This window comes from Mytilus edulis, chromosome 12 (genome assembly GCF_963676685.1).
Source record: "Mytilus edulis chromosome 12, xbMytEdul2.2, whole genome shotgun sequence".
NCBI classification, from domain to species: domain Eukaryota; kingdom Metazoa; phylum Mollusca; class Bivalvia; order Mytilida; family Mytilidae; genus Mytilus; species Mytilus edulis.
The window spans coordinates 41,127,736-41,153,528 of NC_092355.1; the positions used below are offsets into that span (position 1 = coordinate 41,127,736).

The window sequence follows — 25,793 nt, forward strand, 5'->3', positions numbered from 1 at the left end:
TTTAATTATTTTTTTTAGATTTGATAAAATGCAGCCTTGCTTCCATTTCGATAAAGTCATGACCGGTAATTGATTTTCAAAAATCCTTTTAAGAGGCATTCCAGTCCTTTGTTGGATAAACGAAAAAGAAGAGGAGTGAGTCCGCTTGCCTCTGAATTTCAGACAAGTATATGTCATTTTGTGCTGTATAACTTACGTGTTCAGATGAATATCTGTCGTCCAGTAAGACGAATATTGAAATTTTTTTTATTTCTAAATGACAAAGTCGATTCGCTGGATATACTCAATATGATATATACTTTTTCCCTTTGTATTATTTAGATGAATTATTTTGGTGTTATTCAAGGCAGTATGTTAATCTGATAAAACGAATATTGCGACTCTCTAAGTCGGCAAAGATGACCCTTGTTCATTTTATTTGTTCAGTCTAGACTGGGTTTTTTTTTGTTCAATTACTCTCAAACGTTCATCTGTGTAGCTTCCCAAACGTTTTGTCTCGAGCCTAACTGATGAAGGATATATTACCAAAATTTGTTCTAGTCACTGACATGATATCATATTTTTTTATTTCCTTTCCTATAGACAATGCATTAAATTAACTTACAAATCATCCATTTTAACACAAATCCTTTACAAAATGTTACGTTTTGAAGATGACTACACTAGGGAATAAAACTGACAGTGTAGTAAAAGAGGGGCGAAAGATATCAAAGGAACAGTCAAATAAATAGATAGAAAATAAACTGACAATTCTACCACGGCTAAAAAAGAAAAAGACAAACAGACAAATAATAGTACACAAGAAACAATAAAAAAGATAATCTACAATTGTAAAGTCATTGTAATTGGGACAAACCACTTGTGTTGGTAGATAAGACAACTATAGATAATGCACGTATTGCCCTGTATTTACAAAAGTCTGTGATGTTGATGGTTGAGAGGATTCATAATTCAATGTTCATTTTTCTCATCTTCAAATGCGTAAGTGGATTTTTAATTGACAGTACAACGCCCAAATATCCCGGCGTTATAATTGACAAACATTATATCGCCGTCGTTGATTTGCTAATGGAGGAAAGACAAGCACGACATCTCTTAGAGCATGTTGTTACTAGCTTACAACAGACAGTGCAGTCTCTCGAACAAAAGGACATATCGAAGCATGCGCAGGATATTTCTGCTTTGCAGCTGCAAGTCAATGGTCTAGTTGCTACGTGCAGTTTAAGTCAAAACAATTTTGGAGTATTAGAAGGCAAATTCAAAGACTTGGAAATGAATTATACTTTGTTGAAGGATGAAAACCAGAAACTATCACAAGACGTTGCAACTCTGAAACATACCCAATCAGTTGTCAGCATGGAACATTTAAAACAGCAAGTACAGGCAGGCAACATCAAACAAAGTGAACCAACTCGAATATACCAATATGGTGAGGAATCAAGATATTATCGCCATTTCGAATATAACCCGTTAGAATCAATTGGATGTCCATACTATTGGCCACAAACTTACCCAGCAAATCACATCCATTAAAAGTGAATTCAGAGAAAAATCCCGAAATGGTAAGCATTGAAATTAAGGATGTGAATTATTTGCTTGAATGATCGACTGTTACAACATATGAAAACATATAGGCTATCTTTCATTTCTCTAATGCAAATCTTATGCTAAGTCAAGTGCCCTTTCCTTTATTTTTTGTAGCTAGTTGTGTAACTATGAAAATTCCACTTTCAAATGCTTTATTATTGTTACTTTTTACATTTCATTTCATTTCATAACTCTGTTCGTTTGCTCATTTGTGTATCTCTTTAGCTCCTACAACATACTAACCTACGCAATGATAATAATATTCACACAATGACCACTGAGTGATTGCTTTGAATATCATGACTTTTTAAAACAAATTAATTTCTATATAAACAGACTGTGATCAAATCCTTCCACTTGTTAAATTTGAACCAGTTAAAATATTTGAGCTAACTCTCATGGGAAGTGGACGTTATCATTGAACGTCTACTAACGTTAACAAGAAAGAATAAATAATTGTTTAGGGTAGTGTTTCGTCATTCCTTGATTGTGGTGTTGTTGAACGCTTAGATGAAAACCAACGAATGATATAGAGAGGTACACTGTTCTTTATCTGTTATGCTCTGTCAGATATAAGACACACTATGGTATCTTAGATACCTGTATGTTGCAACGGGGAGAACCAGCCTACGAATGATATGAATTCTAGTCCGCATTTCACGTACGTTTTCTCCTATTTTCAATAACACATGCTTTGATTTTTTTAGACACAGTTGATCACCGAGAGTTAACAGATGCGCTGGATTTACAAATAGACAATTTGGAAGCTAATCAGACTTTTCTGAGTACTCAAGTAGCAACAATAGCACAAAAAACGTATCCAGGTGATTACTAATAATGGTAAAGTTTGCACGTGATTCACTCATCTTTTTTTTTATATATTAATCTGGTTTTTTTTTAGATTGATGATATTTAAACAACGGTAAAACTGTTGTTGCCTCTTTTCCATATGTCTTTGCGACAGAAATTATATTGTCGTTTAACAGATGATGATGATGATGACGACGAGGAGGAGAAACAGGATGATCATGATATTCGGTTAACATCAAAACAGGTTGAATATAAAAAAATAAGATGTGGTATGATTGCCAATGCGACAACTCTCCACAAGAGACCAAATGCCACTTGCAGAAATTAACAACTATAGGTCATCGTATGGCCTTCAACAATGAGCAAAGCCTATACCGCATAGTCAGATATAAAAGACCAGAAATGACAATGTAAAACATTACAAACGAGAAAACTAACGGCCTAATGAATGTTTGTTTCTATTCTATAGTCATATGCTAATCAACTTTATATTTCTTGAAAGTAACAAAAGCATAAAGCAATCTGTCAATCGGAGTTCAGTATTTTTGTGATTTTACTTTTCTCTTTAACGTACTTCTTTAAATTTACAGTTGCTCTCACTGCCTGGAATGCAGGCGGGGATGTTACCATACGAAGCCAAATAAAATGCAATGAAGTTAAGACATCGACCGGAGTTAGTAACCTGTCGGCCATTAATTCAACGGGAACCTTTATAACGGAAGTAGATGGCGTATACATTATAGCAGTCACAGTGAAATCTGGTACTAACGATTCGGGTTTCGAACTTTATAAAAATAACATCACTTTATCTCAAGTTTATATTCAAGGAAAATTCGGATATAATGATCAAAGTGGAACAAGTGTGGTATCAACTGAACTATACAAGGGGGATTTGATAAGTGTTTACGCACTTGCTTCATACAGAAAACAAGGCATTGTTCTCGTTGACAAGGCTTGGTCAACATTATCTATTATTAAAATATAATTGACTTATTTGAAGCGTCTTACTTTATCATTATCAATTTATGTCATGTTTGGTTTATATGTTTAATTTTTACCTGATCAGTTTTAACTATATTTGTATTTACTGTTCAACACTATAAGTTTGTATTTTGATTTCCTAACGTTTAGCCTAAGCATTTGATCTATATATATTTTCATTCTGATCTAGATGTTTTACTCAAACTTCGCCCGGTAACGTCAAATGACATGTTACCGTCGAAGCTGGTTCAACCTTTCCATTGTGTTAATAAAAAGCAAAATAACAAAATACAAAACTCCGAGGAAAATTCAAAACGGAAAATCCCAAATCAAATGGCAAAATCAAAGCGGCTATAACACAGCACACGAATGGATAACAACTATCATATTCCGGACTTGGTACATGCACTTTCTTTTGAAGAAACGGTGTTAAACCTGGATGCATAGCTAGCTAAATCTCTCACTTGAATGACAGTCGTATGAAATTTCATTATATTGATAACAATATGTGAAAAAAACCAAAAGGAAATAATATGTTAACATGTCAAAAATAGGGGTACAGCAGTCTTAGTCACTATAAAAAAAAATAAGAAATATATCAACAAAGAAAAACTAAAAGTCATAAAAACAAAGCATAACTAGTATATTTTTGTTTAGGGGCAAGTTGAAGGACGCTTTTTTTTCTATGGTCGGGTTGTTGTCTCTTTGGCACATTCTCCATTTCCATTCTCAATTTTAGCTTAAATGAAACACAAGAATATAAAAATTTACCATAGTACAATAAAGCAATGACGGGATGTATAACGCTATGCCACTATACTGGTGGAGGTTTCCTCCGCCTAGTTATCAGCACTGCTGTGTTGACAGTCCTTGACTTGCATTATCATTGAGATAGCCATAACTACAAATCAACTGTTTACAAAACTCTGAAATTTTAAAAATACAAAGGACTTTCTACCACAGCAATACATTATCTAAGCTTTGTTTAGTGAAATCTTTCGGAATTTAGGTCCTAAATGCTATTCAAAATTATACTCCAGCTAGTCACATACTTTTCTAATCGTTAAAAGGATTTGATATTGAGTTACTGAGTTAGGTCAATGCTAATGTTATGCAAATACTTTTATTTTATGAATTATTACATATCATGTTGAATAATGTACAAACAAATGTATCTAAGAAGTATGTTTATGTGAAGGAAACATAAGGAAACACTTTTGAACCAAAATCAACCTCTCACTAGCAGATTCTTTAGCAGATTTTAAAAGACTCTCTTGATGAAAGTGTCCTGTCTCATACGGTATTAGGAGATTAATTTAGAAGACATACACTATTTGCAACACGGCAATCAATTTAAGGAGATTTTTCTTTTTCTTTGTTACTTATGGCGTTGTCGGCTTATCTTCGATCTATGAGTTTGACTATCCCTTTCATTTGATATCTTTCGCCCCTCTTGTATCAAGTTGGATGACAATCGTATTAAATTCCATTGTATTGACAATAATGTGTGAAAAAAAATGATGTGTGGTCAGTTGTCTCATTTGGCAATCATATCACATCTTTTTTTATATAATAGGTATGAATGTCAAAAATAAGCAACATTCTAAATTCATTGTGGTAGATTGAGGAGAACGGTTCACCTTTGTTACTGAAAATGTAATAAGGACACAAAGTCTTGGTAAAACTGAAAAAGGTTTAGAACACAGTCTGTGTGCATCGTACAGCCGTTTTGTTTTGAAAAAAAGTAAAATCACAAAAACATTCTGAACTCCGAGGACAAATTCAAAACGTAAAGTCCCTAATCAAATGGCAAAATCAAAAGCTCAAACACATCAAGCGAAAAGACAAACGCAAGAATTTCGAATTCGAAGTTAAGTATAATTCCATCATCGTTTCTTTATGTTAAATCATCACTTACTGTTACTTTATTGCCGAGTTTTACTAGAAATTAACAGCGTAACGACTGTCACTACTGGGGCCTTCCGTCTCCATTTAACTGGTAAAAACTCTGTCAACAACTGTTTTGTGTAGTGCCTTTTGGCATGATTTTTGTCTACTCGTGGTTTTTTTTCTCACGGTCATGGCGATGTTACTTCTACTTTTGACTTTGCTTGACCTCTTTTTTTTTCTCAAAACATTTAAGTTTTGAAACATATTAAGGTATTTTGAAAATTTAAGCATCTGGAAAGTTAACTGAGGTCAGAAGCAAAATGGATTATTGTTCTGTCCTGGGACTTTTATACTAACATTAGTCCAAGCTCTGTTGGAGCTTAAACAATAATAGTCCAGCAGATAGGTGCAATATATGAAGGAATTGTGCAGTTCGTGTTAAAAGCATCAAATTTTGCTCAAACATACTTCTATCTATACTCTTCAATTTTAGATATGGAGGCAAGCTGGAAATATAGTTAACTTCCGGTAAAATCCAAAATGGCGGATGCATGTTTAAATTTCAACTTTTCTTAATTCTCTTTCAATTATTTTAGTTTAAACTAAAAGAACTGATGTTTTAATTGATCTGAATCGTATAAGGTGGGTTTCAGTGTTGCTGAAGCAGCAACTTGGATGAGTTTGGTTAACTTCCGGTCGAAATTTCATGTCAAAATTCAAGAAAAATGTTGAATTTTATTTTGCAAAAAGTGAGAAGAATGGTGTAATAGAATCAGATATTTATTTCTTTGGAGATCATTAAAATTCAATTGATATATATGGTGAACACTACTGTTTCATTATTATATTTGAATGAAGATAGACATACACTTCGATAAATCAAGAGTCTTAAAAACAATTGAAAGATGAGCTCTTAAAGATTTAAACTTATTGAGGCATCAGATAATCGAAGACCAGGTAGTTCGTCCCCAAATGTTGAAGAGGTTGACTGGATTTTAGTTCATTTAAATGCTTTGGAATTTAGTGTGACATCCATTTACTCTGAATTAGTACACCATTTTTATAGGGACCAGCTGGTGACCACATCCGGTTGCAGGAATTTCTCGTTGCATAGAACACCCATTGGTGGCATGTGGCTATTGTCTGCTCTTTGGTCAGTCTCTTTGATATATTTCTATTTCTATTCTCAATATTAAATCTATAATTTGTCAAAATATAACAGACGATTAGCTGCAATGCCCTACACCCTCAAAGTGTATCAATATTGGTGCTGGATATGTTACTTTGGCTGGAAATCTCGTTAAATACAAAGAACTTCCATGTTTACCGTCTACGACCCATCTGTATACACAATATGATGGCAGGGGTCTTCCACATACTAAGTACAAAACAATGCCACATGGCATAAGACCTGCCATCTAAACACAGAACTAAAGAGAGCTAAAATAAGACATCAAAAGGATACAGATGATATGTTAAAAAAACCCAGGCAATCTGAGCGGGAAACCCACCCGCACCGTCAATGTGTACAAATGCTTCAGTACACAACTTCATTAGAGAAGCTCAGTGCTGGGGACCTCATTGTACAAGAAACGAAATATCATGTCCAATGTCTTGCTTATCTTTATCGACAGGCATCAAAAGTCTCTACTGAAAATGAGACTGAATAAGGAGGAATGCACGAATTAGCCATGGAATCGCATTAGCTGACATCATCAGCTACAATGAAGATTTCATAACCGAAGAAGATTTAGCACCAGTATTCAAGATGTCAGGTTTTTTCTATAGGCGAAAAAGGAATGTAGATGTTGACATTAAAGACAGAGTTCATAATTCAAGATAAAAGAATAGACTTCTTACATTTTAACATTATTGGTTGTTTGCCTGTGAGAGAGCTTTCACATGTTTGACTTGGATGGAGATTTGTCTCAATGGCACTCATACAACTTCTTATATCTAATGCTTGCTTATTTACCTGATATTCAGGAATAAAAACAAAGGAAAGAGAATTAACTTGCTTTCAAAGATAATATATATAGAACCCTCGTTTCAGAAAGCAGGTGATGATGCCTTTGACTAAAACTAAATGCAGATTTATAGAGCAGTAACAATAATTCGCAGCGACATGTTTATTGTTACATTTTGGTTTGACGGTAGTTTTCCAGTGAACTGGGAGGAGAATTATGTTCCAAGATCTCTTGTAGCTCTTGTTAGTATGTTGTTGTATGGACAATATATAACAACCGACTCTTATAAGCAGGAAACACTAACGATTGCTTGGATATTTATATTTAACAGCTACAAACTAATCCTTAACGTTAACTCTCCAAAGATCCGTCATCATGCATCTAAAGAAACATATGCACTTAGAAATAATGGTTCACTGTCTGACAGAACACATGAAATAAACATGTTGTTAAGTCGGATGGAGGCACTGTTAACAGATAACGCATTAGCCCTGCGAAGATGGATGGCAGCTTGACAAGAAATGGCAAGACTTGCTAAAGAGTTTGAGAAGAGGGGCGAAAGATACCAGAGGGACAGTCACATATCGATTTCTTGATGAAGAGAACACAGGTGACCATGAGCAGAAACTAAGAGCTCAAATGTCGTTTATCCATGATGTAGGTTCTGTGGTAGAAGAGATAGGAATTCAATTTCTTGAAGACAGCAACGAGCTGCTTGTTCTGTATACCAATTAAAAATATAGCTCCCTCAGCAGTTGTTGATACTATTCGTCGTTCGTTGAATAGAAAAGGGACTTTCCGATTTGATTTTCCTCTGAGTTTAGTATTTTTGTGATTTTACTTTTTAAAACCATTGACAAGATGTAACTATTGTAGACAATATAAAGATTGACAGTACAAGGAGACGTTGTCAAAGGCAATCATGCTAACCACGAAACTGATAGAGCTTCTCACGTGTAGATAAAAACAAAACAGAGCTCATACATTTTCTGTCAAATTAACACATTTTCGAGATGAGAATTATTGCTACAGTTGTTATCGATGTATTAGTACTTGTTTCATGTCATTGTGACAATGCAGCTGATAGTTATGGGTTGCTTTGGGACTGGAAACCACTTCGTATACATTTTAATTCATGAGCTTGCTTACTTTTTAGGAGAAGAAAAAGCATATGCATTGCCTGTTTTCCATGCATTCACTGTATTCGACACTGTGGCATAGATCGCTGGTTAACGTAAAAAGAAACAGGGGATACATGAATGGTATTGAATGGTGTCACACGAGTATACACCGTTATGAGAGACCAGGGTTGCGTCCAATATCGTAGCAGCTACGTAGTGCTACGTAGATGTTTGTCTACTGAACGAGTAGCTAGTCTAGGTGCTATCTATATCTATGTTGCAGCTAGGCTAGCTACACGTTCAATAGTCATACATCTACGTAGCCCTTTGCAGCCGCTACAATACTGGACGCAACCCATGTGAGTACTCTGAATGTCGATACCACTATTACGCAATTAATCGAACGATTCGTTATGCTGATGTTTGATCGAACAATATCAATGGTCAAGGATATTTAACCTTTGTTTGGACAACATTGCTTTTTTTTTATCAAACATATGTTTTTGTCTCTAAATTACGTTTACTTGTGATATTTTTTACCGGAAGTGACAAATTTCTGAATGAAATACCCCGAGGGTTTCAAAGAAATGATACATTCATTCAAACCATGAATACACAATAATATTATAGTCTACACAGCAAACTTTGGCTACCAGCTATGAGATTTGAATAACCATTAATCAGTTATCAAATGCATGCCCGCCATTTTGATGTTTAAACCGGAAGTGGATCAAATCAACCTTGCCTCCATATCTAATTTTGTTTAGAATGGTCCAAACTATGTTTTTACACAATTTCATGCTTTTAACACAAAGTTCACAATTATTCACCTATCTGCTGGACTAAAATGCATTATTCCAAGGATGGAGAAACAAAATAACTGGAACAAAAAGTTTCATTGAAAAGCTGAAAAGATAAAACATGAATAGGAATACTATATAACTTAATAAGTTTCAACAGAGACATATACTACAATTGTATTACTATAATATGTCTTTTGTTTCAAATTAAGAAAAAAATGGGAATATATTCAATGAATTCTGATATTTAATCAATTAAATGTAAATTTTGACAAGTAATCCGATCATTTGTATCAATAATTTATATAAGTTTGTTTATTTTACAACAGTTCATTATATATATATTGTTACCAAAAAGACTCTCCGTTCCATCATTATGCCAGAAAGTGACCAGTTAAGGTAGATACATGGTATAGCGCAATCTTGGATTGTACAATCACAGTAAAAAATCGGTCTAGTTATTTGCCTAAATCTGCAAATTTGGAGACAGATTTGAAATTTAAAGGTTAGACTTTTTAATAATATAAAGAAAACTTTGTAATTTATTGTATAATCCAAAATATTTAAACAAATATCATGTTGTTTTGTTTTTAGAATCATTTTTTTTCAAATGAGCCATTTAAGGGAAGATAACTCTTTTAGTAAAACAATTATACTGGACTGATAGAGAAATTTTTTCTTTTTACTTGTAGCAAGAAAACAAGTTCGGTGACACCCTTTTTTCATTTTATTTTCTTAAAATATATTACAAAACCTTTCCACAATTTATTGAAAAATTCTATCTCATAGATTTTTTTTATGCACACAAATGTGTTTTTCCATGAACAATCTAACCAAATGTAGGCAATTTTCAACGACTCATAGCTTAAAAAATAGCACGGTGACCAATACTTTTTATTATATTTTTGTATAAGTATAAGAAAATTCTCTCTCAAAAAATATTTACTTATAATCTACTTTAATTGGTTTAGTTAATTATTCAAACTTACGTGCCAACTGTCACTTTTTACGGGGGATTTCCCCCTATGAAGCGCCTAAATTGAAAATTTTGAAAGCAATTTTGTCCACCAATTAAAACCAAAATCAATTAATTTTACCATGGTTATATGATTGTAAAAGCATGAAGATATGGCAAGCCAAAGTGGACAAAAAGAGCTATTTTTTAATATTAAAAAATCATTTTCTAATATTAAGAAAATATTTTCTAATATTAAAAAATCATTTTCTAATATTAAAAAATCATTTTCTAATATTAAGAAAATATTTTCTAATATTAAAAAATCATTTTCTAATATTAAAAAATCATTTTCTAATATTAAAAAATCAGTTTCTAATATCAAAAAATCATTTTCTAATATTAAAAAATAAGATACTTTTTAATATTAGAAAATGTTTTTTTAATATTAGAAAATCATTTCCTAATATTAGAAAATCATTTTTTAATATTAGAAAATCATTTTTTAATATTAGAAAATCATTATTAAATATAAGAAAATCATTTTTTAATATTAGAAAATCATTTTTTAATATCAGAAAATCATTTTTTACTATTAGAAAATCATTTTTCAAAGTGTCTGAATGAAAAGTAATAGCGTTTTATGACGTCATTAAATATTCATCTTTCATGGAATTTAGTACGCATTTCCAAAGTTTATTTCTTTGGTGTTGTCTCCATGGGCATTGAAACAATATAGATGATACTGGTGGATATTTCATTATTTGAACAACATGATACAACCGTGTGTCCATTTTTATTGGAATGCGAAACATTAGACAGAATGAAACTAGAATCTAGATTATCCAAGGATCAGTCCTAGGACCCCAGTTTCTTTGTTTTTACATATACAACCTACGCTGGAGGTCCACAAAAAACAGCGAGACTGTTTGCGGATGATGCTGTTGTCTACTTAACCACTTCCTCAGACGACCTCGGACAACGACGTGCACGAACTGCAAGAAGTCCTACACAAACTGCGGAAATGGAAAAATGTTTGGAAAATGGAGTTCCACCCTGAAAAATGCAGCGTCCTCACAATAACAAAAACAAATCCAATCAAGCGGTACTACAAACTCACGGACATACTATGGGACATGAAACATCTACAAAATACCTATAGGCTACACCATTGCAAACTATCTAGAGCATATTACATGTAACAAAATCACAGGAAAAGCCAGCCGATACCTCGGTTCTTTCCATCGAAGCCTCCACATTAGCTAAAGCATGTAAAGAGCATGCCTATAAAATATTCGTAAGACCGCAAATGGAATACGTCAGGACATGGAACCCGTACTAGCATTACAACATTGATAAAATGGAAAAAAAGTACAAAGACGTGCCTCACGATTTGTAACCAGCAGACATAGAAACAGATGAAGTGACAGCAATATGATTACGAAATTAGGATGGAAAAGTCTGTCAACAAGAAAAAAAGAAGCTAGACTCATCATGTTTTACAAAATAACAAACGACCTTGTAGCACATGCACTTGTCTCGGAAACGTTTTCCTATATACCTTCATATAACACTGTGTTATATCAAGGTACATAGGGGAGGGGTGGAATCTGAGACAAGTGCATGTGTGGGCTCTACCTTGTAGACATAGACAAGAGTAAACACCCACAAAAACCAACAACAAGCTCTAGCGGGACAGGACATCAGGATGAAATTTGTAATAAAAATTAGACAGGACGGGGGGTTAAAGTTTAAAAAAAAAAGAAGGAAGGATGACAATTTGTGTAAAAAAAAGTCAGGATAAACTAAATAACAAAAGGCAGGACCGAATAGAAGGGAAAAAAAGCCAGGACAAAGATAACAAATAGAAAGAAAAAGGGCAAACATTTGCAACCAGGTTAGTCCCCCCTCCATCCCCATCAAAATCAAACAATAGCTCCTTTATTGACACAATAAATAAAATAAAGAATACGAAGGAAATGATTATCAGATGCGTGGTTTTTATTTTAGGATCGTTTTGTTTATGTAAACAAGATGAATAAATTGCCGAAAAGTGCTTTTTACTTTTTCGTAAAAGTTTACGTCGTAGCGCGCAGTCGGCTGCGGCAAGCGCAGATGGTGATGATGCACAGACCTGCAGAATTGTTCGGTCTAAAATTGAGCCAAGCAAAGCGATGACATAGCAAGATTACTAGTAAACAACTAAACAATCATATCCCGATATCGTTTCCTGTGACATGAAAGACGACGATATAAAAATCTACTAGTATTTACTGTAATGGAGTGTGATAAATACTCATTTCTATCAATGTTCAAAGATTTAATTTTATTTTCAATAAAATAACAGAGCTTCAATGTCCCCGCATTGCACATATTTTATATATCCAAGATACAAGGGCAATAACTAAAAAAGCACTTTTTTCTTTACCTTTATTTTAATATCTCAACATGCTTAAGAGAAATAAAAGCTTCATCTATCAAACGGAAAAGGATTTCCATTATCATTTTATGTATCATGCACGGGGCATCATTTTTAAAAATATTTAATCAAGACTTATTTTAGTTAGTGTCCAAGACATTTCTGATATAAGTTTCACACAAATCTTGCAAGAATCGCAAAGTGGAAAGGGATTAATATAAGTTGCAAAACTTGTTTCCCAATCCACTATAAATAAATATGTTTAAACTAAGAATTGTACACACATTACAGCGTTAACAAGACAGGACGGACGCCCGATATTTCCATGACCCCTGTAAAACGCGTTAAGACAAGTAATCAAACAACCCATGGGTTGGATCAAATTTCGCTTCCTATATTTCGAAGTTCCATAAATAAATAAGTGCCGCTGTAATGGGTTCATATTTGAGATGTCAAATATAAGATTCGGTGTGAATAAGTGACGCTGTAATGGGTCTGTTTTTGAGATGTCAAATATATCCGGGAAGTTTTACACTCCTACCTAGGAGTCTACTCCCGTATTCGGAAGAAGAAGAAGATAAGATTCGGTGTGAAACTCTTTCATCAAATATTTCTGAATTAAATGAAGGTAATTTCGAGAAAACAATAAAATCTTTTTCGAAATATATATATTGGTGGGTATTTTGAAATTAAACAAACATTTAGCCAGTGTCTGATTCTAGGTGAGTACACATGCATACAAGAAAAAATCATCCGAAAAATATCATTTTCTGCATAAAATGGGCCTTGAAATTTTTTCGCCTCGATCCGCTCGGCGAGAGTTTCGCATCCACATCTATTTAACCCTGGCTTTTTTTATTTTAGAGATATTATTGAGTTTTTTGTTAAAAAGGTGTGTTTTCACATGTCATGCTGTATCTCAGAAACTATTTATGATTATTGCACACAAGACGACGGGCGTATCATGTGCTCATTGCGCAGCTGTTTATTATTTTTCATATCTCCGATATTTGTATGTGACTGAGCAGTTTTATTACTTTATTTCTGTTGGGGCAGCCCAATTATTCCGACACCCTACTAGTCTGACACCCCATTTGTCCGACATCTCATTGGTCCGACACCCCATTAGTCCGACATTGAGCAATTTATTGTTTCATGACTTTATTAAGGTGGAAACTTCGATGCAAATGAATGAAATGTACCACCAGAATGATATCGAACTTAGAATGTTCAAGTTCATTCTTACAGCACATTTTGTCCATTTTTATCGAAGTTTAAAACTTACAAAAGTCTTTTTTACATAGAAAAATTATCACCGATTGAACAATTTTACTTTATATATCGATGTTATGAACTTAAACTCGCCAATGTTCGAGTTTATTTAAGAAATGAATGCTTCTTTTTGTAACTTCATTGGAGTGTAAAAGCGTTGAGCGAAATGCATTTTGTATGAAGCGCGAAAGCAATTTTGAGCTAGGATCCTGAAAACATGATTTTTCTCAAGTTTGTATTTAATTAAACTATGCACTTTATTGTGGGACCTCGTGTCATCATGAGTGGTAAATTTTTTTGTGTCAATGAAGTTGTTTAAATAATACTGCGAGATTGCAGTTTAGCCAATCAGAATAACGTATTATAATGAAACATACATCTAACAAATGTCTAATGTAATTACAAGTATTATTAATTAATCTAATTTTGGATGTAACGCGTCTTCTGATTGGCTGACGTTATTTTGTTATCAGCCAATAGACATAATTTAGTCATGTGACCGTGACGTCATCAACGTTTTGTCATGGTTATCCACGGTTTAAAATGGATTTTAGAATTAAATTATTATAAGAAATGACTGAAATATTTTTTCTGTCTATTCGAAATAACATAAAAAATGTGGTGCACACTGTTAAATAACCCGCTACGCGCGTTATTCAGTGTGCATCAAATTTTTTATGTTATTTCTTCATAGACAGAAAAAATATTTCAGTCATTCATTAACAATTCGATAGCTCTCTTTTTTGTTTTTTTGTTTTTAAGTTTTCGATCTTAAAGTTCGTATGTATAGTATAGATGAATGGAAAAAATAGTCTTTCTGTATGGTAAATATGACACTTTTTACAGTTTAATTTGCTTGTATCCGAAACCTAATTACGTGAACATTATTCTTTATGATGAGAGACTGCCCTGCTGATGACATTTCCTATTTAGTATTATCTGTTTCTGTAATATACTCAAAAGAAAGAGTAGTTCAAATAACTCGTCAACGATTCTACAAATGAGTGCCTGAATTAGGGCGGGAGGGAAGGGGGTATAATTGCATCCATTTTTCCTATTCTTTGTACATTTTGTCCATTACTCCCTCCATAATATAAATTTACTATTTTAGCACCTCATTTTTTGGCCCATTTTTCTATTCTTTATACTTTTGCCATTATTCTCTTGTTCTGTAAACCTCCATTCACACCCTGCTGAAGTTGGACTGTTAGGGTGTCGGACTAATGGGTGCCGAAATATCGGGGCGACCCCTTTCTGTTAAGCAATTGGATAAAAAGTTGCTCTCTGCTCTCTCAAAGCCCTGTCATTTAAGGTCATCTTCCGTAACGGTAAACTGAATCTGCCTACAAAACTAGTTGGGATCAGATTCCTACCAGCGTAACTGTATACTTTTCCACTAAAATAAATTTGTTGTTTCCTTTCCTTTCAGCCAATAGTTCGAAGACTTTAATACACCCATTACATACAATTTTTTAGGTTTAAAATGTCCTTCAAAAATGGAGCCTGATTATTTGGCCCTACCCCCTTAGTCATGTCTACTGAATTTGAAACTTTTGCTTATTTTACATGTATTAGCTTGTAAGATCTTGTAATTAGTTCAGTTTAGGGGGAACTATTCGGCGGAGGACATATTAGCGGAAAAAATGGACATTTAAGCGCCAAAGTAAAACCCATTTTAGGGCCAGATTTTAAACCCATTCAAGCGATCGAAAATTAAAATTGTCAATGCCCATTTTAGAGAAACATTTTTAACCCATTCTAACAAAATATATAAATCCGAATGTGTCCCCAGTACACGGATGCCCCATCCGCACTATCATTTTCTATGTTCAGTGGACCGTGAAAATGGGATAAAATCTTAATTTGGCATTAAAATTAGAAAGATCATATCACAGGGAACATGTTTACTAAGTTTCAAGTCGATTGGACTTCAACTTCATCAAAAACTACCTCGACCAAAAACTTAGAGAACGTACGTTTAATGGGCTCTGGATATACCCCCTGTTCAATACTGTACATATAATTGCATAAGGAACGGTTCTTTCTCTTTATCTTGTCTAGATTGTGGTGCAAATTCGTCTATTATACTTCGTATCTTTATATATGTTGTTGTTTGCAATTTGATAATTATCAAGAAAACGCGAATAGCTGGGTGACAACTATAAAATTGCTTATTATAATGGGCATGGAACGTTTCTGTCCCTTAATTGTTTGCTAAGAATTACACGGAATTTCTGCCCAAAGCTCAAGTGGGAACATAAAATCTTCAGTTACATAGTATTCGGTCAGATAATCGGCGAATTCGACACATCTCTTATTGTGTTTCAATGATGAACATATATACAGTTTAAACATTAAACCAGTAAAAATTACTGTTCATGGTGATAGTGAGGCGAGTATTATTCAACCAGGTAAGTTTTGGCTAAAATGGGCTAATAAAACAGATGAAGGAATTAATCCTGCGCTAAAATGGATTTTAATGTCGGCACTAAAATGTCCCCTAGTTCTTCACTAGATCGGTTTAAGATGAACAGCTAATGTTAGGTCAATGATATTTGGCATTTAAATTTATTGTCATTTGTTTCATTTAGCAAAATCTGTTTCAGTTCATTCGGACATTATTGTCTTAATTCCGTTTGTAAACAGTGCGGGGTTATTGAATATAAAACAAACAAGTCTAAACTTTTTGATGATGAAGATTTTAATTTTTAATATTAAATAATGATTTTCTAATATTAGAAAATGATTTCTTAATATTAAAAAATGATTTTCTAATATTAAAAAATGATTTTCTAATATTAAAAAATGATTTCTTAATATTAAAAAATGAATTTCTAATATTAAAAAATCATTTATTAATATTAGAAAATGAATTTCTAATATAAGAAATTACTTTCGATTTTCTAATATTAAAAAAGAAATTTCTAATATTAAAAAAGGAATTTCTAATATTAAAAAAGGAATTTCTAATATTAAAAAAGGAATTTCTAATATTAAAAAAGGAATTTCTAATATTAAAAAAGGAATTTGTAATATTAATAAATGATTTTTTAATATTAGAAAATCATTTTTTAATATTAATAAATAGTGTTTTTCTTTTTTAATATTAGAAAATGATTTTTTAATATTAAAAAATAATTTTTTAATATTAGAAAATGATTTTCTAATATTAGAAATTTTCCGACAAATCGGACAACCGGTTGTTGGGTTGCTGCCCCTGAATTATTAATTTTAAGGAAATTTTGCAGTTTTTGCTTATTATCTTGAATATTATTATAGATAGAGATAAACTGTAAGCAGCAATAATATTCAACAAAGTAAGATCTACAAATAAGTCAACATGACCAAAATTGTAAGTTGACCCCCTAAGGAGTTATTGTCCTTTATAGTCAATTTTTAACCATTTTTCTAAAATTTTAGTATTCTTTTAAAAAATCTTCTCCTCTGAAACTACTGGGCCAAATTAAACCACACTTGGCCACAATCATCATTTGGGTATATAGTTCAAAACATGTGTGGCGTGACCCGGTCAACCAACCAAGATGGCCGCCACAGCTTAAAGTAGAACATAGGGGTAAAATTCAGTTTTTGGCTTATAACTCAAAAACCAAAGCATTTAAAGTAAATCTGACATGAAGTAAAATTGTTAATCAAGTCAAGATCTATCTGCCCTGAAAAGGCAATAAATGTCGGCAAAGTAAGATCTACAAATAAGTCAACATGACCGAAATGGTCAGTTGACCCCTTTAGGAGTTATTGCCCTTTATAGTCAATTTCTAACCATTTTTCGTAAATCTTAGTTATCTTTTACAAAAATCTTCTCCTCTGAAACTACTGGGCCAAGTTCATTATAGATAGAGATAATTGTAAGCAGCAAAAATGTTCAGTAAAGTAAGATAGGAAGATGTATAAACACCATGATCACCATCACCAAAACACAATTTTGTCATGAATCCATCTGTGTCCTTTGTTTAATGTTCACATAGACCAAGGTGAGCGACACAGGCTCTTTAGAGCCTCTAGCTTAAACTAGATACCCCAATGATGATTGTGGCCAAGTTTGGTTAAATTTGGCCCAGTAGTTTCAGAGGAGAAGATTTTTGTAAAAGTTAACGCAGGACGACGACGGACGACGACGGACGACGACGGACGCCGGACGCCAAGTGATGAGAAAAGCTTACTTGGCATTTCGGCCAGGTGAGCTAAAAAGGGGGGTCCAACTATATGTCCCCATTTATCGTCAAAAAAAGGAGGGGGATGGTTCAAAAACCATTTTCCAGCGATTATTATACTTTTTTAAGAAATGGTTACGAAAATAATACAATTTTACAATTATACTTTTGTTCATATCATATCTTCAACTATAAAGATGAAGTGGGCAAATCTGAATAAATTTAACCAAAAAAATTATAGGTTGGTGATATAAAATATTTATTAAAAAGTTTTATAAAATGTCGTTGCTTTTGTGTGTCAAATTGACCATGCTGTGTGTCAAAAGTAAAATCACAAATATACTAAACTCCAAGGATAATTCAAGAAGGATATTAAGTCCCTTATCGAACGGCAAAACCAAAAGCTTAAACACCTCAAAAGAATCGATAACAACTGCCATATTCCTTATTATCATATACAAAATATATGACTTGGTACAGGCATTTTCGTATGTAGAAAGTGTTGGAATAAACCTAGTAGTATCACTTTTGTAATTTTGTAATTTGGGGATTTTTCTAAAAAAATAAATAACAAAAAATGTGACTTCAACTTCAATGTCATGAATGATTGAAGAAATACATAGCTAAGAATTTTCAGGAAAAAATGATAAGGCAAGGTAAAGATATTGAATTATTCCAAACACGTTTTTTTTTCTCTCCCTTTTTACTTTTTTTTGAAAGAACTAAATAAAAAAGAGACAAAAGACTTATATATTTAAAATGTGTAATTACAAGATTTACTTTTTATACGACCGCAAAAATTGAATTTTTTTTTGGTCGTATATTCAATTTGGTATGATGTTGGCGTCGTCGTCTGCGTCGTCTCGTCGTCGTCGTCGTCCGAATACTTTTAGTTTTCGCACTCTAACTTTAGTAAAAGTGAATAGAAATCTATGAAATTTTAACACAAGGTTTATGACCACAAAAAGAAGGTTGGGATTGATTTTGGGAGTTTTGGTCCCAACATTTTAGGAATTAGGGGCCAAAAGGGGCCCAAATAAGTATTTTCTTGGTTTTCGCACTATAACTTTAGTTTAAGTTAATAGAAATCTATGAAATTTTGACACAAGGTTCGTGACCACAAAAGGAAGGTTGGGATTGAATTTGGGAGTTTTGGTTCAAACAGTTAATTAGGGGCCAAAAAAGGGCCCAAATAAGCATTATTCTTGGTTTTCGCACAATAACTTTAGCATAAGTAAATAGAAATCAATGAAATTTAAACACAAGGTTTATGACCACAAAAGGAAGGTTGAGATTGATTTTGGGAGTTGAGGTCCCAACAGTTTAGGAATTAGGGGCCAACAAGGGGCCCAAATAAGCATTATTCTTGGTTTTCGCACCATAACTTTAGTATAAGTAAATAGAAATCTATGAAATTTAAACACAATGTTTATAACCATAAAAAGAAGGTTGGCTTTGATTTTGGGAGTTTTGGTCCCAACAGTTTAGGAATAAGGGGTCCAAAGGGTCCAAATTGAACTTTGTTTGATTTCATCAAAAATTGATTAATTGGGGTTCTTTGATATGCCGAATCTAACTGTGTATGTAGATTCTTAATTTTTGGTACCGTTTTCAAATTGGTCTACATTAAGGTCCAAAGGGTCCAAAATTAAACTTTGTTTGATTTTAACAAAAATTGAATCCTTGGGGTTCATTTATATGCTGAATCTAAAAAAGTACTTAGATTTACTTTTCTACATTGGTTAGAGGTATAGGGGGAGGGTTGAGATCTCACAAACATGTTTAACCCCGCCGCATTTTTGCGCCTGTCCGAGGTCAGGAGCCTCTGGCCTTTGTTAGTCTTGTATTATTTTAATTTTAGTTTCTTGTGTACAATTTGGAAATTAGTATGGCGTTCATTATGACTGGACTAGTATATATTTGTTAAGAGGCCAGCTGAAGGACGCACCCGGGTGCGGGAATTTCTCGCTACATTGAAGACCTGTTGGTGACCCTCTGCTGTTGTTTTTTATTTGGTCGGGTTGTTGTCTCTTTGACACATTCCCCATTTCCATTCTCAATTTTAGATTTTTGATTATTGGTCCTGTTTTCAAGTTGGTCCAAATCGGGGTCCAAAATTAAACTTTGTTTGATTTCATCAAAAATTGAATAATTGGGGTTCTTTGATATGCCAAATCTAACTGTGTATGTAGATTTTTAATTTTTGGTCCTGTTTTCAAATTGGTCTACATTAAAGGCCAAAGGGTCCAATATTAAACTAAGTTTGATTTTAACAAAAATTGAATTCTTGAGCTTTTTTGATATGCTGAATCTAAACATGTACTTAGATTTTTGATTATGGGCCCAGTTTTCAAGTTGGTTCAAATCAGGATTCAAAATTATTATATAAAGTATTGAGCAATAGCAAGAAATTTTCAATTGCACAGTATTCAGCAATAGCAAGAAATCTTCAATTGCACAGTATTGTGCAATAGCAAGAAATTTTCAATTGCAACTATTGCGCAATAGCAAGAAATCTTCAATTGCACAGTATTGTGCAATAGCAAATATTTTCAATTGCACAGTATTGCGCTATAGCATGAAATATCTAATTGCACAATATTGTGCAATAGCAAGAAATTTTCAATTGGAGTTATCTTTCTTTGTCCAGAATAGTAGTTGAATCAACTTAAATCATTGTTTTATACAATATACAGTGTATATTCACTTTTACTACCAACTGATAAATTAAAACAATCTTTACCATTCAGTGATAACAAGCACTTCATTTTACATTTTAATATTTTATGACGTATTTAAATGAGTAGTTATTGTTGCAAACTCCATTAGAAATTTGAATTGAGATCAGTTTTAGAAAAAGGGAAAGGGGGATGTGAAAAAAACGGGGGGGGGGGGGGGGGGGGGGGGGGGGTAAAATTTTCTTATTTCAGATTTCATAAATAAAAATAAAATTTCTTCAAATATTTTTTCAACAGCATAGTGAATTGCTCAAAGGCAAAAAAATTATTTTAAGTTCATTAGACCACATTCATTCTGTGTCAGAAACGTATGCTGTGTCAACTATTGAATCACAATCCAAATTTAGATCTGAATCCAGCATGAATGTCGTGTCCATACTTGCCCCAACCTTTCAGTGTTCAACCTCTGCGGTCGTATAAAGCTGCGCCCTGTGGAGCATCTGGTTGTAGAAGGCGATCGTTTTATTGCCTCATCTTTTTGCTTAATCGATGAGCATTTAATAAATTGTAGTGTTTCCTTTAATATATCACTATAAAAAAAGCTTACTTTATGGAGACTGCTATAATATATAACCAAAGTGTTTATTCTTTTATTGGGTTACAGATACATTTACCACCGAATTTTGTGAACTAAAAAAAAAAATACCCCCCCCCTTCTTCTCCCCCCCCCCCCCCCCCCCCCAAAAAAAAACCCCAAACAAAAACAAAACAAAAACCCCAAACAGAATACTTTGTGATATTTTTACCCAGATAAATGGTACAACATTTTAAACACCAGAAGAGCCGGACACGGCTTCAGCTGGCCCCTAAACAAAAGTATGTACAGTACTAGTTCTGTGATAACTCATGCTACTGGTTTTACATATTTATCTTTTGCAGCAATAATGAGTACAGTAAAGGAAAAGCAGTTCTTAAAACTGTTGATATTTGCAGAAGAAATTTCATGGAAGGTTGTCCGGTCATTTATCAAATCAAACATACTCATCAACTTCGATAACTCATTTGTAAAGTTTCTCAATTTACACAAGCATTCTATTTACCATCTATGGAGACATTCTGTAGCATGTTGTGAATGTGAGCACTCTGCATTTGTGAGAAAGACTGACAGATGTTTAAAAGAAGAAGAAATAAAGGAACTTTTCAAAGTAGGGACAAATATGACACCAGAACATTTCATTGTCATTGGAAATACTGTAAAACAAAATTGCATTTGCGACGTTAGGGTTAACAACCGATGTTCATTGGATGAACTTGACATCAGGCTATCATATACACTGATGAAAAACTGTGTGAGCTTACGCCCTGCTGAGGACATGTGGTTGAGAACAGTCAATGATATAGTATACAAACTGAACCACGAAGAAAGCTTATCATCTGTTGACCAAGAAACCCTAGATAGGTGGTGGACAATGTTAGAAGGATCCGTTCTAGGTTTAGCTAGTAAAGTTCCACCTACTTGCTTTGAAGAATCAGTCAATACGAGTATTGATTTATTGAAGATATCTAAATTTGACGTCAAGTGTGTAAAAGATATGGTGGACAAGATAACAGATGAAAAGGTAAATTTAATTTCTCCTTCCGCCAAACTGGTGACAGTTAAAATTGTTGAAAATCGCAAATTCATGATATTTAGAAATATATGACTTACAAAAACGTGTGTCTTTGTGATTTTATACTATAGTTTCAGATAAGGGAGAAGGTTTGGAACTATTAAAACGTTGAATCCTGCTGCAATTGTTTGCACCTTTCCTAAGTCAGGAATCTGATGTTCAGTGGTTGTCGTCTGTTTATGTGGTTCATAAGTTATCGTTTCTTGTTTTTTTTTATGACCGTTGGTTTTCCCGTTTGAATGGTTTAAACTAGAAATTTGTAGGGCCCATTATAGCTTGCTGTTCGGTGTGAGCCAAGGCTCGTATTGAAGTTTGTACCTTGACCTATAATGGTTTATACTTTGATAAATTGTTACTTGGATGGAGAGTTGTCTCAGTGGCACTCATACTACTTCTTCCTATATATCTATGCAGAAATACTTATTTCAGTGGTACTCGAGACAATACTAATACACAAACATTCAATTATTCCACCGGAAACACATATATAAAGTAATCAAATTCATTTATAAAAAAATAGTTGGATGCAATAAATACATGAAGTACGTGTTTTCATATATGTAACTTTTTGATTTTAAAAAGTAAAATCACAAAAATACTGAACTCCGAGGACAAGTCAATCGTAAAGTCCATAATCAAATTGCAAAATCAAATGACAAAACACATCAAACGAATGGACAACAACTGTCATATTCCTGACTTGGTACAGGGATTTTCAAAAATGACAACTGTTTAACTGATAAGTTTGCAATCGGAATTTGCGCATCAGATAGTAAAAAACAGATAGGCGTACACTAGCTAACAAATATCCTTTGATTTGAAACCCATAATACCAATGCAAACATAAGGTAAAAGTCCAAGTCAGCTTTTTCCGCCATATTTTAAAAATCAAATATCTTGAAAAGGAGCTTCATGACCTATTTACAGCTTATTTTGTTCCTTAACTAATGCTCTTCGTACTAAAAGTATCAGTTTTAAATTCTTGATTTTTTGAATTCACAAACCCTCACCTAAGTACATCCTTAATGTTTGAAATTAAGCAACATCATTGATTTAAGTTTAAAAACTATACAACTATTTATGCAGTGTCTTGGTATAAGGAAACAGCTCGGCAGGATAAGTACTGACATATTCACAAACAACAGTCCACATCAGGTTGGTGCTGTGAAAAAAGAAATGAACGAAGACTTTCAGCAAGATAAAGGTACATGTAGAAACTCAGTCGGGGTAGAATTAAGAAATTGTTTTAAAAGGTCCCGAATTTGCGGAAAAAGGGTTGTATGCTGTGTCAAATCAATATTTAACTCCGAGAGTTCATATTTAAAACATACTTTAACGTTTTAGGCATGCGGATAAATACTGATAAACAAAATCTTTGCAGTCATATAAATCAAGGCGATAGTGGTTTGACGTTGTTCATATTTCGTAAATCTATAAGAAAGAGACACATTAACCATATTAAGGATGTACTTCTCTGATGTGCCAAAATTTCTAGAACTAAACTTTTTTTCTTCACAGCCTGATTTTTGGATTTATTTGACTAAAAAAAAAATGTTGAAGAAAAAATCATATGATGGTGCACTTCTTTTTTTGCCATGGCCATCTGAAAGTACCCAATTCTGATGATTTTCCAATTTTTTCATAAATTTTTACCCATTTGGGCTTTAATCACGTAAAAAAAAATCCATATATTATACTAAAAAGTATGTATATAAATTCCAATAAAACATAATTACACCAAAAATTACAAATTCTCCATTGAAAACTTATTTTGCGATACACAATAGCCTCGTGTATTGCAATGTAAATTCAAGAGATATCTTTGTCCATGAATGTGGGATTGGATGCGAGATCCCCTTGTTTTTTATACGACCGCAAAAATTGAAAATTTTTTGGTCGTATATTGGTATGATGTTGGCGTCGTCGTCTGCGTCGTCGTCGTCGTCGTTGTCCGAATACTTTAGTTTTCGCACTCTAACTTTAGTAAATGTGAATAGAAATCTATGAAATTTTAACACAAGATTTATTACCACAAAAGGAAGGTTGGGATTGATTTTGGAAGTTTTGGTCCCAACATTTTAGGAATTAGGGGCCAAAAAGGGCCAAAATAAGCATTTTCTTGGTTTTCGCACTATAACTTTAGTTTAAGGTAGCACAATACAAAGATTTTTCATCCCAAATCAGACACCTTTAACCTGATGTAATTCCACTCATCTTCCTTTAAATTTTATAAATGAGGTACCAAAAGAAAGAAGAAGGATTTATCTTTCAAATGGTGATAATTTCATTATGACATAATTATTACATAATTAATTGTTATGTAATAAGTTGCCATATTGTGATGTACATACTTGAATGAATTTAGCTTCTTTGTTATTCATAGCATCCCAAAATATTTTATAGATTCTTGCACAACACAGTTTGACCTCAAAAACTGTGTCTCAGATTTGTCCTATTGCATTTCATTCTCTCATAAATCTTCAATGAAGTTTGCAACATCAATTCATAAGAGACCACTTAATTCAATTGGGTATAAAATTTGTTCTATTGAAGTTTTTGGAAATCTGAGATACAGTTTTGGAGGTCAAGCTGTGTTGTACAAGAATCTAAAATATTTTGGGATGCTATGAAGAACAAAGACGTTAAATTCATTCAAGTGTGGACATCACAATATAGCAACTAATTACATAATGATTAATTATGTAATAATTATGTCATAATGAAATTATCACAATTTGAAAGATTAATCTTTCTTCTTTCTTTTGGTACCTCATTTATAAAATATAAAGAAGGATGAAATGAATTACATCAGTTTAAAGTTGTCTGATTGGGAGTGAACAAATCTTTGTATTGTGCTACCTTAAGTAAATAGAAATCTATGAAATTTTGACAAGGTTTATTACCACAAAAGGAAGGTTGGGATTGATTTTGGGAGTTTTGGTTTCAACAGTTAAGAATTAGGGGCCAAAAAAGGGCCCAAGTAAGCATTATTCTTGGTTTTCGCACAATAACTTTAGTATAAGTAAATAGAAATCTATGAAATTTAAACACAAGGTTTATGACCATAAAAGGAAGGTTGGGATTGATTTTGGAAGTTTTTGTCCTAACAGTTTAGGAATAAGGGGCCCAAAGGGTCCAAAATTAAACTTTGTTTGATTTCATCAAAAATTGAATAATTGGGGTTCTTTGATATGCCAAATCTAACTGTGTATGTAGATTCTTAATTTTTTATCCCGTTTTCAAATTGGTCTACATTAAAGTCCAAAGGGTCCAAAATTAAACTAAGTTTGATTCTAACAAAAATTGAATTCTTGGGCTTTTTTGATATGCTGAATCTAAACATGTACTTAGGTTTTTGATTATGGGCCTAGTTTTCAAGTTGGTCCAAATCATGATCCAAAATTATTATATTAAGTATTTTTGCAATAGCAAGAAATTTTCAATTTAACAGTATTCAGCAATAGCAAGAAA

The 25,793-nt window shown here is 33.1% G+C and overlaps 2 protein-coding genes across 4 annotated transcripts in view; both read left to right on the top strand.

Moving 5' to 3' along the window:
* The window catches only part of LOC139498496 (PHD finger protein 14-like), a 123,239-nt gene that overhangs the window by 82,073 nt on the left and 15,373 nt on the right, over nt 1–25,793 (top strand). The gene's annotated exons all lie outside the window — the stretch shown is intronic.
* LOC139499642 (uncharacterized) lies at nt 21,458–23,684 on the top strand. Its single transcript, XM_071288391.1, has 2 exons — nt 21,458–22,271; nt 23,409–23,684. The coding sequence occupies exons 1-2, from the start codon at nt 21,531–21,533 to the stop codon at nt 23,664–23,666; spliced, it is 999 nt and encodes a 332-aa protein (XP_071144492.1). The 5' UTR covers nt 21,458–21,530; the 3' UTR covers nt 23,667–23,684.